Raw genomic sequence first — 18322 nt, forward strand, 5'->3', positions numbered from 1 at the left:
TGGACTGTCAGTGTTTAATGTGAATGCTACTTTTGACATTGGTTTTTTACACGTTAAATCTAAACAAAAGGATAGGAAAAGCAATTTATTTATTTTGAAAAGTAAGGAAAAGCATTTCTCACAGATAAAGGGTGACTATTTTGCTAAAAAGATTAACGAATGGGGTTTCGTGCGTGTGTTGAAGGTGAGTGGTGGTGGTAAGTGTTTGGGTTGGCTGGATGGTGGGAGTTCTGGTTGACTCATCCCATCCTCTACCCTCTTTATCAGGGGAAAAAAAAAAACACCTATAGTAATCATAATAATGCTCTGTATAAGTCATAAATCATGATCATTTCATTGTTATGGGTTGGGTGCTCTGCGGTGTTAATGTTCAGTTTTATATGTTCAAGACTCCCTCATTCAGATTTGATGTGGGACAAGAACCCATAACATTATGCCCATTTATTAAATATTGTTCAAATAAATCATAGACCCCATATATCTTAATGGACAGGATCAGTACATTTGGGCCATGCAAGTTTGCTCCATTTATGAGGCTTTGAATTTCCTAGTAGGATCATGACAGCGCTATGACATGATGAGAAATTATTACATAGCCTCAGTTAATTATTAATATATATATGTTTTTAAAACACAATTATCAATTGGCGGCACACAAGTAAAAAAAAGGAAAACAAAACTAACATAAAATTTACGATGACATGGGTCTCACTCAGGGCCCAAAGCAAAGATGGAGAGGCCCTCTTGTGGTGTTCTTTTTGGATCCCATAACCCAGAAAATCCGAAAAGGCAGCGGCAAAAGTTGGATTATGGAAAAGAGGATTAAAAAGGGAAAGAGAGGAATAAGAATATCCTTCCACCGACCTTATCAAATATAGCCCAATCATATTCCCTCTCTCTTCTCTCTTGCATGTTCTCTTGTCTCCCACCCCCAACATTCCCATGTCTTTCAAAAACTATATTCTCTTCAATATGAATTGTACCAAATCAATGACACTTCAGTATATGGATAATGGTACGTATTCACAATTTGACAACACAGATGCTTTTAAGGTTCCTGTAACAAAAAAACGAAATATGATAAAATAATCATAAAAAAAGGCTTTTAAATTATTGAGTTAAAGTGTTCTGTTAAATAAGTCACTTTAACTCTAAGTCTAAACAGAGTTCGGTCAAGCAATTCTCTTCGCATTACTCTAATAAGTCTCTAACTATGAAGCATGGACATTCTTTTTAGGGGTCTTGTAACAGTATTGTACATGCCTTCGACACTTTTGTGAAGTGTTTAGAAATTATTTTTTATTGGATACGAGGTGGAAACGGCTGGGACACGTGGAGGATACGGTAGGGTATATTTTGTAATTTTTTAAAAAGAAAAATAGGGTATCTAATTTAATTTTAGAAGTTTAATTCTTTTGACTTTTTTGTCTGAGATTCTGAACTTTTACTTTTATTGAACTTTATGATTCCATCATGTTTATTTTTTTTATTTGATTCATTCATCTTAGTACTGAAATTAAATAAATTTTTAGACCGTAACAAGAAAAACAGAGAAAAATCAGAACAATTATATTTGGGGATGTGTGTAAAATGTAAATTGTAAATTTGTTGATAACTTTGCTTTGTTCTTAATTAATTAAAATATTTCTTTTATTACAATATTTTTTTGGAGGAGGATAGATTTATAATATTGTGGATTTTAAATATATATATATATAGGCATATCCCAGCCCACCGTGTCCGTGTTCAATTTTTTTGAAATTTACTGTATCACCGTATGAGTGTCATGTCGTATTCGTGTCCCGTGTCTCTAATCATAAAAATAAAAAAGTATCAATGCATATCTTAGTCATTTACAGTCATCCCCCCCCCCCCCCCCCCCTCTCTCTCTGTTCCATACATACATATGTGTGTGTGTGTATATATATATATATGTATGTATGTATGTATATGTATGTCCACAAAGCACATACATCATTTATACCAAAACAACTGCTATTCAGCCTATTCCCTTTGGTTATATAAACCCCAATCTGCACGACCCTTTTCAGCCGGCAAAAGCCATGGACAAGGCCAAGTCTCAGATTCTGAAGCTCTCTCTCATAGCTGCTGCACTCGTCATTACACCTCTTCTATCCACATCTTTAAGGCCTACATATCTCTACTTTGTCTTCAATCTTCTCATTATCGCACTCGGAGCCGAAGCTGGCCTTCTCCACTTCTTCTCTAAAGCTCCAGATGACCAAAAACCTCCGGTTGTCGTTTCAGAAGCCTCTCCTACCGATAGCATAATCAATTCTGAATGTAACCCTAAAAAGCCAAAGGTGGTACAAAAATCCTCATCAGAGAAGATAGTTTTCACTGTCAAGGTGCATAAGGTGAAGAAATGCCCGTCTACACCGAGCCTTTTCTTTATAGGAGGTGGAGAGACTGAAGCTGAAAAGCTAGCTGAAGGTGATGATGAAGAAGAAGAAGAAGAGGAGGCCGAGGTCCTTAGTGGGCAAGAACTGTTTACCAGAGCTGAGATATTTATAGGGAACTTCTATAAGCAATTGAAGATGCAGAGGGAGGAGTCATGGAAGAGGATTCATGGGCTATCTCACCAACCCTTTTGAGGATCCTAATCATCCTATTCAAAGTCTCATGCTCAATGCATGCCTTTTCGATTTTTTTTTTCCGACGGGGTGTTTGGGGCTATGCCTTGACTAAATTACTGGACTTGTGTAAGGCGCTTCCCACACAGATTGGGTAAATTAACCTCGGATTATGTCTGTGAGTATGACCTCTAAAACATTATTTGCATCTAAAAAAAATCGATTATGAAACCTATTGCTTCAAGAGAAAGGCTCAAGTCTTTTCCACTTATTATTAATATTCTACAATTAAACAGGTTCTTCTGTCGAACACTGTACAAATTTAGACATGATGGTATTATTAAAAAATAAAATAAAAACATATAGGATTGTTTGTAAAGAGCTTGTTTTTTTTTAGTTGAATTGTAAAGAGCTTGTTGTTTATGCTAAATGCTGTCTTTTAGTTATGTATTTATTCATGGTGTTCTTAATTTGTTCTGTTTGCTCTTTAAGTCCATGTTATTGTTCTTGCCACATTGCAGACTGTTATATCGATGAGAGCTCAATTTTAATACGTATGAGATCTTATTCACTAGGGTTGCTTTGGTTAGCAAGAACTAGTTAGAAAGGAAAAGAAAAAGAAAATATTTTAAAAATTTATACATTTTGGTTAGATAGAAAGTGAAAACTTTTGGAAAAGTAGGATTCTCGCTCTTGTGAATTTTTCTTAAAGGCTCCGTTTGGTTAGATGGAAATAGCAAGAATGGAAAAGAAATGGAAAATGAAAAGAAAAGTGAAGTGAATGAAAAGAAAATTGATTTTCTAGTAAGAATGACAAAGGGTTTGTTTGGTTAGGTAGAACTAGCAAGAAAAGAAAAGAATCGAAAAATATTTAAATTTTTTGTGCGCGAAAATTTTTATTTCTCGGGAAAGTTGTTAAGTAATATTTTAAATTCCTATTATACCTATTATTATCAGTTGGATAACTTGGGTTTCCTTTATTTTTTTGTCCCTTTTTTAGAAACATTTTTTTTCCAAACGCAAATGAAATTGTGAAATTGGAGACATCTTATTTTTAGCAATTTTTTTTTTAATCAATTTTTATTGCTTTTTTTTTTTCCTTCCAAATACGTATATACATATAACATATTATGGTGGATATTTTTTAAGTGCATTATATTAATTTTTAATATGTTTATATACATATCAACTAGGTTTTATAATTTTAATACTAGAGTTATTATAAATTTTACAAAAAATATACGTTCCTTAAAAAGAATAATACAAAATATTTTATAGTTATATAATTCTAGTTGAATTCAAAAAGAAAACCCTCATAAATTTGGTTGTTATATGTAAAATTTTATTGATTTTGATTATTCTAATATAAACAAACATATAGTGGAACAATCCTAATCTTATTCGACTTCATCAAAATTTTTACAATTACTATATAAATTGTAAGGTCCAAATCATATATATATATATTAAAATATTTTTGAGTAAAGAAATTCCGGTGACTTGGTGTCTCACACAAGTTCAGAATATTATTATCAATAACAAAATTTGATGCATGAATTAATTTTAGTCAGATTTATTTATATTTTTAGTATTTAAAATTATAAGGACAATTTTGACAAGTACAATCATTTTCTTTTCCCTTTCATTCTATCCAAACTAACTACATAATATTTTCTCACAATTTTCTTGAAAAATTTCCATGCTAACCAAATGCAACATGGAAACTTTACTTTCTTTTCCTTCACTTTACTTTCTTTCATTTTCACTTTCCACCATCTATTTCCATCTAATCAAACAAACCCAAAGAAATGAAAAATGAAAAGAAAAGTGAAGTGAATGAAAAGAAAATTGATCTTATAGTATGTATTTGGTTAGAATGAAAATTTCTTCAAGGAAATGGTAGGAAAATATCATATTATAGTTTGGATACCTAAATTACCCTTATATTATAAAATAATAAAATAATAAAGAATTAGTAATAAAATATATTAAAAAAATGATAAAGTTTTCATTTAATTTAGACCTTTTGAAATACTATTATTCATATATGATGAAAAACAACTAAGAATGTAAGTCAAGTTAATTAAAAATTTATCAATGATAAAGTTATTAATGGACACCAATTCTTTGAAACTTAGTAAAAAATTGTTATTGTTTCCAAATATAAAATGAAGTTGTTGGGTAAAATAATATTAATGAAATTGTTGGGTGAAATAGGAAAACTAAATTAAAAAATGTGTTTTCATGGGAAAATAAAATTTCCCCCTGTTTTGTAAAGGAAATATTTTGGAAAAAATAAAGGGTTACAATAATTCTAATTTTCTAGAACTTTTATTTTTTTATCTAACCAAACTATAAAAAAGTTTTAAAATTTTCTATATTCTTTTTTTTCCCAGTTGAGTTGATTCTATCTAACCAAACCAAGCCAAAAATTTTCCAGTATAAAATACGCGAAAATTTACTTTCTCGCAAAACTTAGCCACTTTATACCTTAGTTTCATCTTATACCCTTGTCAGTTGTTTCTCCCCCCACTTTTCTTCACTTTCTCGGTTTTTCCATGTTTCTCTCCTTGATTCTCTCCACTCGTTGTCACAAACTTCACGCATTTTCTTCTGTAAATTGATATAATCCTAATTTAATTATTTATATTTTTATATGTGCATATAAAATTTATTTATTATTATTATTATTTTGGGTTCTATAATTAATAATGATTGAGATCAAGTGGTATATATACATGTTTATTTTATTTTATTTTATTATTATTATTATATTTTTTTACTGTTGGTGCTGTAGGTAATTGAGATTCTTAGTTTAATTGGAAACTTACAATCTCCAGATTTGGGTTTTACAATTGTTGTGTCCGTTAAAGATACAATTTAGATATTAATAGAAATAATAATATTATTATTTTTAATAATATATTTATTTTACTTTCCTTTTATTTTATTTATTTATTTATTTATTTTGTTAAAAATGGATATAAACAATTAGGTATAAAGTGGTTCATCAAATACAAATTTATTTTATTTTAAAATATTTAAATTCCTTAGGATAGTTTTTGTAATAGAATCATATATTTTTTTTTTCATTTTCATCCTATCCAAATTAACAAAGTAATATTTTCTCATAATTTTGTTGAAAATTTTTCCTGCTAATTAAATGCATACTGAAAACTTGATTTTCTTTTTCTTTATTTCACTTTCACTTTCTATCATATATAAATTTCTATCTAACCAAAGGGATTATATAGGAATTCCATTGTATATGTGCATGCATAGCCAATTCATTCCAACTTAAGCAAAATTTGTCACAACCTTATCCATCTGTACAGTGACTTTAAATATATATATATATATATAAAAGACATTGACTTGTATTATTTTATAGTCTTTCAAGAATCTCAATTCATTTTTGATAAATGTTTTCTGAGTGGTGGGTTGGTAAAAAGTTGTATAAAAAAGGTGCGTAAAATACGCGTATTTGGTGTGTGCATTAGTTAAGCACATGAGCTAATATGCCCTTTCTCATCCATAAACCTAGACTGAGTTTGGACAATGTGAAAAAAAATAAAAATAAAAAATAAAAATCATTCCAAGTAGTTAGAAGAATTGAGTGTAATTTAAAACACGTACCGTTAGTAGAGAAGACTCCACTATTTAAAATTGGAATATGAAATCCGATAGTAGAGATAAAATGACTAGCCAAAGTGTATGGCATAATATGTTATCAAACTAAAATCTAGTGATGTATTTATTTAATAAAATTAATTTAGAATGAAAATGTAATGGTTATCTCTTGCTGTGCTAAATAAATGCATATTTATTGACTCGATCAATTACATATTAATAATTAAAACTTTCTTTTTGTATTTTTTTAAAAATTCAAATGAAAATGTAGCTGTCATCTCTTGCATTTTCAAACATTTTCATTTGAATTTTCAAACATTTTAAAATTTAAAAAAAATGCGAAAAGAGAGTTTTTTCATTTTAAGGATGTGTGGTATAACATATCTTGTACAATTCCTTGTGGGCTCGGAATAGGTTGGGCTTGATCCATTTGTTGCTTTTGTTTTGGGTCAATTGCTTTGTCTCTTCAGCCAAGCTGGAGATCTTTGTAATTACGTTTCATATTTATACAATTTTGCTTAAAAATTCCAAAAAAAAATAATAAAAAAACCCTCCCATTTGTGTGTGTAGTTAGTTTAATTATAAGGCGCTTCATGCATTGAAGAAGACTAGAAACCACATCATCTTTTTTCTAGTCAAATTAAAGATTATTCTAGTTGGATTTTTTGTTCATATGGTAAAAGATATTATGAGGAGTGATTGTTTAATATCAGTAATTGGGATCAGAAGATGTATGATTTCAAGAGCGAGATTGTAAATTATAGATAAACTAACCACCGGTGATTAAGAGGGAATTAGAATTCCTAACTAGTTATAACACTGTTTTTCTACTTATAATGTAATAATATAATATTATTTCATTGATTTGTCAAGTTTTTGACAAGTCTGAGTTTTTCACATAAAAATCTTTACCTACTTTACTACATGAGTTCATAGATATAATTAGTTGCTTAATTGTAACCTAACTAAATGATTGATTGAGATTAATTAACTAAAACCACTTGAATCTTCAACTAGGTTAGTGTAACAAGGGTCATTTGTTCTACATCGGAATCGAATGGGAAAGTGATTGGGTATAAATGGGTAAGTATGCAGTACTACCCAATAGTTTGAACTTTTGGATAAATGGGCAAGCGCCCACCCGTTACAGTTGATAGCAGAGCCAGACTAAGTTTTTGATCCAGTGTCACGTTAAGCGCTCGGCTCGGAAGGCGTCCGGATGAGCAACCCATGTAAGTAGGGTGGCCCGAGCCGCAATGAGGGCTTTGCGAGTTTGGGTGGGGAAGAATGTAATAAGAGTCATTTGTTTCACATCAAAATCGGATGGGAAAGTGATTGGGCATAAATGAGTGGGTATACACTACTACTTAATAATTCGTTGGCTAGCCATAACAAAACATTTATTTAATTTCTTCTACATTTTTCTACGGTAGCCATTGACACCATTAATGCTGAATAAACATCGCAATAAGTTTAATATGTCATACCATGCCAAGATTTGATATACTAATATATAATATATACAAATATATTAAATCAAATTAAGATGCCCCCTAATGAAGCTGGTTGGGTGAATGATTAATTATTGTGATGAATTAAAGTCCAAACACTAACAACCATTAGCTAAACAATGTTTGAACAGCTGACACAAATTACATGCTTCGACAATTCAGCTCAAGTTTCCCTTTCAACAATTAAATATAATAAAAAATGAGAAAGCTAATCCAAGAATAAAAACAGGCTTAGTCTTCCAAAAAATAGACAACTCAACAATCATTCAATCCTTCAACATGCTCATCTAATTTATATCAGACATGAACACAAATCATATTTTCGAGATCGAGGCCGGATGAAGAAGGACTCGAGAAGGCTGGTTTTCAATAAAACTCCATTGATACTGTACTTGCTAATTCTCCCTTTGTTTTATGCTGCCATTTTTTCAACAAAATCAGTTTCGTATGATGAGTGTAAGTTTGATTGCTATTGTACTTATATAATGGGAGTTTAGTTTTTTAAACTTGGCTAGTTTCAATGATTTGAATTGTTGGGAAATGATAGCAGGGAAACAACTGTTATCAAATTGGAGAGCTCGGCTTGGCACCAGAAATGTCGATAACGATGTACAAGAGCAAGAGTTCCAGAAATTTATTTTTAGAAGTCTAGTGACAGGTTCCTTCTTAATTATGTGTGCTCAATTATATATATATATAGATATGTTTTTAAATATAATTCATGCCATGGTTAGGCTTTTCGATCTAATATCAGTAGTGTCGTGAAAATCATCTGCTAAAAAATTATGTATTAGTCCAAGGTATGTGTAGGAGCAATTTAAAGGATGAAATAATGCTACAACTTTATTTGGTTCTAGTTAATGAGTTTGACCTAATTACCTCTCAAAGTGATTGCTAGAAAGAACAGTGACATGTTTTCTGGTGATGCTATATATGTATATATAGGCTCTTGGAAAACATTGAAGTCATTTTGTCTCAAGTGAATTTGCATCTGGACATGCCTTGAATCATTGTCAAGAATCAAGATTGCCTTATAATTTTCTAATTACGATGTAAAACTAAAGTTGATCTATATATATATATATATATATATATATATGCAAACAGGAGAAGATCGAACGCAACTTGAAACCACTGGATTTGCTTGCAATACTGCTGAGCACTCGGAAGTTTGTGTGACAAACAAACCGGTGAGGATTGACACCAACACCATGACAGTACATGTGCTATCAGACCAGCCTATGCCACGAGGTCATCGCAATGTTCGGCCATATGCAAGAAGAGAAGATGAGAACACCATGAATACCATCACACCAGTTCAGATACTTCAAGGAAACAATATCACACCACCAGCTTGCAATTACACCCACAATGTCCCAGCCGCCATCTTTTCAACCAGTGGCTTCGTGGGAAACCTATTCCATGAATTCAACGAAATCATCATCCCATTGTTCCTCACAACCTACCATTTCCAATCCAATCTACAATTTATCGTCGTTGATTACAAGCCTTATTTTGTCAATAAATATAACCGGATTTTAGCCCATTTGTCTCCTTATGAGGTCATAAATCCGGCTTCAAATGGTAGTAGTGTGCATTGTTTTACAGGAATGGTGGTTGGGCTTCAGTTCCATAACAATCTAGCCATAAATTCTAGTGATCTCCCAGAAGGGTATTCAATGCTGGACTTCAAACAGTTTCTTCGAGAAGCATATAATCTTAAGGTAAAGAGTAGTGTTGTGTCAAAGATAGAGCAACCGGTGTTGGTGCTTATATCGCGTAAAGGATCAAGAATGTTTCTGAATGAGGATGAGATGGGGGGCATGATGGAAGAGCTAGGGTTTCGCGTTGTCGTGGTGACCCCAAACAGGATGGCAAATTTAGACAAGTTTGCCAGTGTTGTGAACTCCTGCAGTGTGATGGTTGGTGCACATGGTGCTGGCCTAGCAAATGAAGTGTTCTTGCCTACCGGGGCAGTGATGGTGCAAGTGGTGCCATGGGGGCTGGAGTGGGCCTCAAATGCCTACTTTGGTGAACCAGCTCCGGGCATGGGTGTGAAGTACATGGAGTACAAGATTGAAGCAGAGGAGAGCTCGCTTGTCGATACTTATGGCCGAGATCACGAGGTCATTGTGGATGTAGGTGCTGTATTTGCAAAGGGCTACCATGCAGCCAGGGCTGTATATGTTGATGGGCAGAATATGAAGATCGATCTTGTGAGGTTTAGAAAGACTCTTATTGAAGCACTTAGATTTCTTGGACAGTCATCTCCTACACCTACAAATTGAAGAACTTGTTTTCAAGATTAATTCTTTAAATTTATCACCCTGGGAAGATCAATAAATATTTAGTCACGCATGGTAATTAATACTGTTTTGTAAAGCAATAAGATCACTCAGAAGGTATGTAATTATCAGAAAATGGTAAGATGTTTTATTGGTGTAAGCAACTTCATGCATGCTTGCTCTTCTATTTATTATTTTCTTTTAATGCACATTTGCATGATTTTGACAAATGTGGAGGAAAATAGAAACTTGGGCTAAAAATGAGAATGAATTTAGCCGAAGAAGAATGGTGGGAAATAAAAGAATGATCACAAAGGTCGGAAAAAAAAAAAAGAAGCTAGGAACAATTCTCCATTTTAATAATTTTTTGGTCCACATGTTCACATCTGAATTCCACCTTTCTTTTTCTTTCTTTGTTTTGAGTCCCTGACTTTTATACAAGTTGAATAATATACTTATTGAGCTTTCATGTCTATTTATGAAATTGCCCCCAGTTTAACTTCAACAATATAGTTATTAAACCCTCACGTCTTTTCTTAATGTGTTCCCACCTTTATCTGTTTCTAAATAGACAAAACTCTCCCTATCTTCACCTAACGTTTTCTATTTTTTATAATCGTTCCCCAGTTCATCTCTTCCCTAAATGAGTCTTTTGATGATGACGTGGCCTCTAACTGTCTAACATGGGTACATACAGTCATTTTAGATATACATTATCTTAATAATATGTCAATTTTTACGTGTCCCAAACATTTTTAATAAATAAAATTAATGATTCAATAGTTTTTTTTTTTTTTTTGAAAGGTAAGTGTTCAAAGAATTGTATTCAATCAACCATGACAGCCAAACACAGAGGGTTATGGGACAACCTAACAAAAATGTGTATATATATATATGTATATATATAAAGTAAAAATGATAATAATAACAACAACAACAAACTCATACTCATAGGAAATAAAATTGAACCAAAGACATAACTGTCCCCCATTTGCACTGCAACAAAAACGACTCAACCAAACATAAGCATTCCGGCAACGCAAGCAATGCTGATGGGATAAGCCAAGCATCCAACGATCTCTGTTACTATAATATGTTATGTTGAGGTTGTGGAGTCTAAATCACAAGTTTGGTTTATATATGTTGGCACTTTGCAAATCCCAAGTCTCAACTTGCGGGGTCGAGGAGATAGTGTCCCTAGGAATGTTTTTTTTAACGAGACACCTTGTTTTGGACACGAATGAACTGGGATCAATTGTATCTGTGTTAAGTTTGATCTCAGTAAGTAGTGTTAGTGGCAATCAAAATTCGCTTGATCTCAGTTGTGTTAGCTTCGAACACAATAACTAAAGTAAGGTTCGATTGAAACATGAGTTCACCACGAAAATATGTTTTCTTATCAAAATTTTCTTAACTTGAAAGTGATTCCATATAAATTTAGCTCTTATATAAATCTTAGTCTGTGCGAGGATCTATTAGTGCTTGAAAATATCCTCTGAAATCCCCTATTCTTTTACACAACTACATATTAGTTGCAGACTTGTCCATAAAAAGAAGTTCGAGTCTAACCACTTCAACAATATTATTTTGAATTAAAGGGCTCCTTAAACTCATTTGAATACAACTTAATTTTTCTTTCCTACCATATAATAAATAATATATAGTGGCTGCAAAAGGTTATATTATTACTTTCCTTCCATTTAAATAGGAACTTATTATATCTATTAACTTAGTTGATTCGTATTGTTTATGGGAGATTAGGGAAACACGTGCATAGAAAAGAAAAAGAACATTGTTGGATCAAGATGTCTCCATTTACCAAGTGTCTAAGTAGTTTATAAGGCGTTTCATGCATCGAAGATTTGGAGATCGTTCGGGATTGCTTATCTACGGTTTAAAATCACTTTTATTTTGAAAAATTGTATTTAAATATGTTTGGTAATCATAAAAAGCCTTTTTAGTGGTTATCAAATTTAGCTTAGTAAAACTCTTGAATGAAGTTAGAATTTAGTGTTTTTAAAATTAGGGTAAACCATAATTTTTTGAAAACTCTACTGATAAAAGCGTTTTTTTTTTTTTTTTTTTTGAATTTATTCCGCAACCCCTTAGTCCTTTTGGCATAGCTTTAGCTTTGCGTTTTGTGTTATTATTTGAAAATTTTATTTTAGAAGAGCTTCTATTGTCAGAAGGGTTTTTCGGTCTTGTCACGACCTTAGCTGATGCCAAAATTAAAAAAAAAATTTGGCATAACATTCGCTAAAAATCGTCCTACAACAACCTGTTTAAAAGAATTTTAAACTTGTCCCAACACAAATATCATATAATACACTCAATGGTGGTGTAACCATATACTATATCATCCAAATATCATAATTACAGTCATAAAATACAAGATTAATATCGAACGTCCAGGTTTTACAACGTTTATACTAAAATTACAGTCCATAATTATAATTACAAGAACAAGGGTCCACAAACCTCTATGCCAAATATAACAAACTAAGATTTTACAAAAATATGGGACTTAGTATACAAAATGGCAAAAAGTCTTCTAATCCAAATTAGCCCTGTGGTAGAACATCATCCGCCACTTCTTTCTCGTTTCCTGGAAATTTTTTATTAAATGATAGGGTGAGCAAGTTGCTCAGTAGGCAGTGCCTAAGATGCACCTCTTGAAATCCCGTGAATCCAAATAGAGAATAGGACAATAGGAATTTGGGGTCATGCAAAGCCGGGAAAACACAATATCAATTCTAAGCTCAAATCAAATAAGTCTCGTGCCATTAATGCAATGTTATGCATGTCACTCCCCATTTTCAGAAAAACATCATCACTTCACAAACTGTTAATATAACCCGCCCTTTGGTGACTCCGCAGCGACACAAGAGAAAGATTGGCTGCTGTCCCTGACCTTTGATACCTCCGCAGCGTCATTTGGGGCCCAGATAACTTAACCACGCCAGGGCAATCTCCCTAGTTCCCTCTAGGCTATATTAATACACCGGCCCTTTGGTGACTCCGCAGCGACCAGGTTTTCTCAAAACATTTTATCGATACACTTCCCCAAAATCCCATTTCATTTATCCCAAAAATGTCCAATGCATGAAAAATTAACATTTTAGATATGTTTTCTATACAAATCTAGCCATACATCATTTAACATACTTCATATGCCCAAGTAAATCAATTTAGAAACAACCAACTAAAATTAGACATGCTTGACATGGATCATAGTAGAAAAATTCACAAAGGTGCAAGAAAAAACGAGAATTAGAGACCCCTACCTTAAAATGATGCAAAACCCCCAATTTCCACCTCAAACCCTCAAAATGGGTCAAGATTTTTGGACTCCCTAGAGTGGCCAAAAGCTGAAATTGTTAGTATGGATTTGAAGACCTCGTCGTGGGCTTCAATTTGCCGCAAACGGCACTTCAAAATACCAAGAGATGAGGAATTAATCTAGAGTGAAAGCTTGCAAAAGAAAAAGAAAAAAAAGAAATACAGAGAAGTAGAGAGCTGCGAGAGAGAAGAAACAACAGAGAAAAAAAAAAAGGAAAAAAAACGTGGTCTTATGACCATTTAAACTTCGTGGGTCCCACATTTTTTTTTTCTTTTCTTTTCTCTTTTTCTTTTGCTGTTAAAACACACCACACACACACATTACATTCTCCCCAACTTTAAAAGATTTCATCCCCGAAATCAAGCCATACCCGAGGGAGAAAACAACTCTGGATACTTGGAGCGAACCTCCTGTTCGAGCTCCCAAGTAGCCTCCTCAACTCCGTGGTGTCTTCAATGAACTTTCACCATTGGTATTGTCTTGTTCCTCAACACCTTCTGCTGTGTGTCAAGGATCCGAACTAGTCCCTCCTCGTTGGAAACATTCTCAGCAATGTCTACATCAACCCAACTCAAAATGTGAGATGGATCTGGCTCGTACTTCCGTAACATCGATACATGGAAGACATTGTGAACTCTGTCCATTTGTGGTGGTAAAGCAAGTCTGTAAGCAACCTCTCCTACACAGTCCAAAATCTCAAACGGTCCAATGAATCGTGGCGATAACTTGCCACTTTTCCCAAATCTCATCAACCCCTTTCGTGGAGAAACCCGTAGAAAAACATGGTCTCCCACCTCAAAAGATAGAGGTTGTCTCCGCCTATCTGCATAGCTCTTCTGTCGGCTCTGAGCTGTAAGTAACCTCTGTCTGATCAGCTTAATCTTCTCAGTAGTCTCGAGTACTATGTCGGGTCCTAAGGCGGCGTTCTCACCCACCTCAGTCCAACAAACAAGAGACCTATAAGGTCTACCATACAACGCCTCAAATGGAGCCATCTGAATACTCGCCTGATAACTGTTGTTATAAGCAAACTCAATAAGTAAAAGGTGATCCTCCCAACTACCTCCCAAATCAAGCACACATGCCCTAAGCATATCCTCTAAGATCCGGATAGTACGCTCCGACTGGCCGTCTGTCTGTTGATGGAATGCCGTACTAAGATGCAACGCTGAACCAAACGCTGCTTGAAGTCCTTCCCAGAACTTCGAAGTGAACTTGGCATCCCTATCTGAGACAATGGTTACTGGAACTCCATGCAACCTTACAATCTCCTTCACATAAAATACACCAAGTTTCTCTGCATCATTTGTTGCCGTAATAGGCAAAAAGTGAGCCGTCTTGGTCAATCTGTCAATGATGACCCATACGGCTTCATTGCCCCTCCGTGACTTTGGAAGACCTGTCATAAAATCCATAGCAATATTTTCCCATTTCCACTGTGCTACAGGTAATGGTTGCAACAAACCAGCTGGTCTCTGATGCTCGGCCTTCACCTGCTGACAGGTAAGGCACTTAGCCACAAACTGAGTAACATCTTTCTTTATCCCGTTCCACCAATACTGACGTCTCAAATTATGATACATCTTGGTACCACCTGGATGAACTGCAAAGCGGAAAGTGTGAAACTCCCATAAGACGTCCTCACGACAAACCGTGGAAACCACTAATAAACCCCCTGAACCGTAGACCCCCATCTACATGCAAGGCCCAATCTTTCACTGTCTCACCACTGGAGATCAAAACGTGAATAACATCTAAATCCGGGTCCTGTCTCTGTAACTCAATCACTCGTACAACAAGAGTAGGCTGAGCCACAAGACTAAACAAGAATGCTGGCTCACTGTCAACATCGTCATCAAAGCAATGCAATCCCATCTCTGCCAAATCCTTAAGCATTTTCCACTTCCGAATAGCCAAACAGGCCATAGTCCCACAAGATTTCCGGCTTAAGGCATCTGCTACCACATTTGCCTTGCCCGGATGATACTGTAAGTCAAAATTGTAGTCCTCCAAGAACTCAACCCATCTTCTTTGTCTATTGTTCAAGTTCTTTTGGGAGAAAAGGTACTTGAGACTTTTATGATCCGAGTACACCTCGAATCTCTCACCATACAAGTAATGTCTCCAACATTTCAAGGCAAATACAACTGCTGCTAACTCCAAATCATGAGTAGGGTAGTTAAGCTCGTGAGTCTTTAGCTGTCGAGACCCTTAAGCCGCTACTCTACCATCCTGCATCAACACATATCCCAAACCATCACGTGAAGAATCACAATAAATTACATAATCCAAGCCACGCTCAGGGATTACTAATACTGGAACTGTAGTCAATCTTGTCTTCAACTATTGAAAAGATGACTCACAAGCTTCATTCCAGACAAACTTGATCCCTTTCTAGGTCAAACGGGTCATAGGCGCTGCCAAACGGGAAAAATCCTTCACAAGTCTCCAATAGTAACTTGCTAGGTCAAGGAAACTCCGAATCTCAAAAACATTCTTGGGTTGCTCCCAATTCAAAACTGCTACAACCTTTGATGGATCTACTGACACTTCACTTTCTAAAACAACATATCCCAAAAATTTCACCTCCTGTAGCCAAAACTCACATTTCTCATATTTGGCATACAATCGATGCTCCCGTAAAATCTGTAAAACAATACTCAAATGGACCTCGTGCTCCTCCCGAGATCGTGAATACATGAGAATGTCATTCACGAAAACTACCACAAACTGGTCCAAGTAATCGTAAAAGACACGGTTCATCAAGTCCATGAATGCCGCTGGCGCATTAGTCAAGCCAAAAGGCATAACAAGGAACTCATAGTGTCCATACCGCGTACGGAATGCTATTTTTGGTATATCCTCATCCCTAACCCATAACTGATAGTAGCCTGACCTCAAGTCAATCTTCGAAAAACAACTGGCTCTTCTCAACTGATCAAACAAATCATCTATCATTGGCAAATGATACTTATTTTTGATGGTAGCACGATTCAACTTCCGTTAATCAATGCACAACCTCAAAGAACCATCTTTCTTCTTAGCAAACAAGACTGGTGCGCCCCATGGTGACACAGTCGGTCGAATGAAACCTTTCATCCTCAAATCATCAAGTTGCCTCTTTAATTCTTCCAATACAACTGGTGCCATATGATATGGTGCCATAGAAATCGGCGCGATACCTGGTATCAAATCAATAGAGAACTCCACTTCTCTATATGGAGGCAACTCTGTCAAATCCTCCGGAAACACGTCCAGAAAATCACGAACAACCGCAGGATAATCCTCTTTCCCAACATCATCTTCTTCGGCTATAAGGCTAGCCAAGAAGTATTCACCACGACTCCGTCCACAAACTCCATAAAACGATGAAATGTGGGAATCACTCCGATCTCCCACGAAAAAGAAACAGTCTCCCTCGGGAGTGCAAACTGTAACCCTTCCTCTATAACAGTCGATCGTAGCATGAAATGAAGCTAACTAATCCATCCCGAGAATGACATCAAAGCTAGTCATCTCCAGGAGGATAAGGTCAAACACAAAAGTCCGCCCGGCTATCACAATGGAACAATCCCGCACAACGCGACTCAAAGACACTGAAACCCCAACTGGCGTATCAACACACAACGCCCGATCCATGAAACTGACCTCTAACCCCGATGCAAGTGCAAATGATGATGAAATGAAAGAATGAGATGCACCAGAGTCAAACAAAACACGGGCGCAAGAACCAAACACTGGAAATATACCTCAGAGAACTGAAGATCTAGGAGATGCATCAGTCGGTGCAAGGGCCAAGACACGCCCCTGCGGTGCCTGTGCCTGTGAACTACTAATCTGAACACCAGACTGTTGTGCTGACACAGTAGGAGTATCCCTTCTAGCTGGTCGTGAACCTTGAGAAGACATGGCAGGCTGTGGTGGTGGCGGTGGTCTGAAACCTGATTGAACCGTAGCCGACTGTGACGGCCTCTGCCGTGACCCTCTGCCACTAATGGTGCCTGCTCCCTGACTCGGATAGTCTCGAATCAAATGGCCGTGCTGGCCACACCCATAACAAGCCCTCGGAGCTAAAGAAACTGAAGTCAATCTCATGGGACAATTAGACTTATAATGTCCAGGCTGCTGACATTGAAAGCAAATGACTCCACTCCTATCAGACCGAGCTGGCAACGGAGTGGTATGAGCAGATTATGCAGACTGCTGCCCCTGAAACTGAGATGAACCACCCCTGTTCCTTTTCCCTGAAGGTTCCTCTGCAGATGGTCCTATATTCCTCTTTTGCCTCCACTGTTCCCTTCTTGCTTCTTTATTTTTGGCCTCCACCTCTAACATTAATGCCCATTCCATTGCCTCAGAATAAGCCTTGATGTCCTGTGCTATTAACAACGGCCTCATTTTATAGTCAAGTCCGGAGATAAACTTCTGAACCTTATCAACTTCATTACTCACCATCTCTAGAGCAAAGCGGGAAAGAGACGTGAACTTGTTCTCGTATTCTGTCACTGACATATTACCTTGGATAAGGCCAATAAACTAATTCTTTAACTCCCACCTATTGGAGGCAGGGAAATATTTCTCATAGAACAGCTCTTTGAATCTATCCCAACTCATCTCTTTAATTTTATATTGATTTGTTATCGATTTCCACCAAAACTTAGCATCATTTGTGAACTTGTAACTGGCTAGGATAATTTTCAAGTGATCCTCCGTCACATCCATAGAAGTTAATTGAGTTTCAACTTGCTCCATGTAGTCATCTGCTACCATAGGATCTGCACCACCTTCAAACATTACCGGCATCAACTGAGAAAACCCTTTAATAATCTTGAGACGCTTCTGAGCCGGCGTCTCCTCAACTTGAACTGTAGGTTATGGTGCCGACTGCGACTGAGCCGCAATCGTTGCCCTCACGGCACTTTGCAACAAACGATTTAACTCCAGTGCCACAGAACCTTCACC

The 18322-nt window shown here is 35.6% G+C and overlaps 1 protein-coding gene across 1 annotated transcript; it reads left to right on the top strand.

Annotated features, from left to right (window-relative positions):
- Positions 1–8025: 8025 nt before the first annotated feature.
- Positions 8026–10225, top strand: LOC132310466 (alpha-1,3-arabinosyltransferase XAT3-like). Its single transcript, XM_059808636.1, has 3 exons — positions 8026–8191; positions 8286–8393; positions 8843–10225. The coding sequence occupies exons 1-3, from the start codon at positions 8074–8076 to the stop codon at positions 10021–10023; spliced, it is 1407 nt and encodes a 468-aa protein (XP_059664619.1). The 5' UTR covers positions 8026–8073; the 3' UTR covers positions 10024–10225.
- The last annotated feature ends 8097 nt before the right edge of the window (positions 10226–18322 follow it).

Source organism: Cornus florida, unplaced genomic scaffold (genome assembly GCF_030987335.1).
Source record: "Cornus florida cultivar Cherokee Brave unplaced genomic scaffold, ASM3098733v1 CherokeeBrave_3.0.0_Hap2_Chr05, whole genome shotgun sequence".
NCBI lineage: Eukaryota > Viridiplantae > Streptophyta > Magnoliopsida > Cornales > Cornaceae > Cornus > Cornus florida.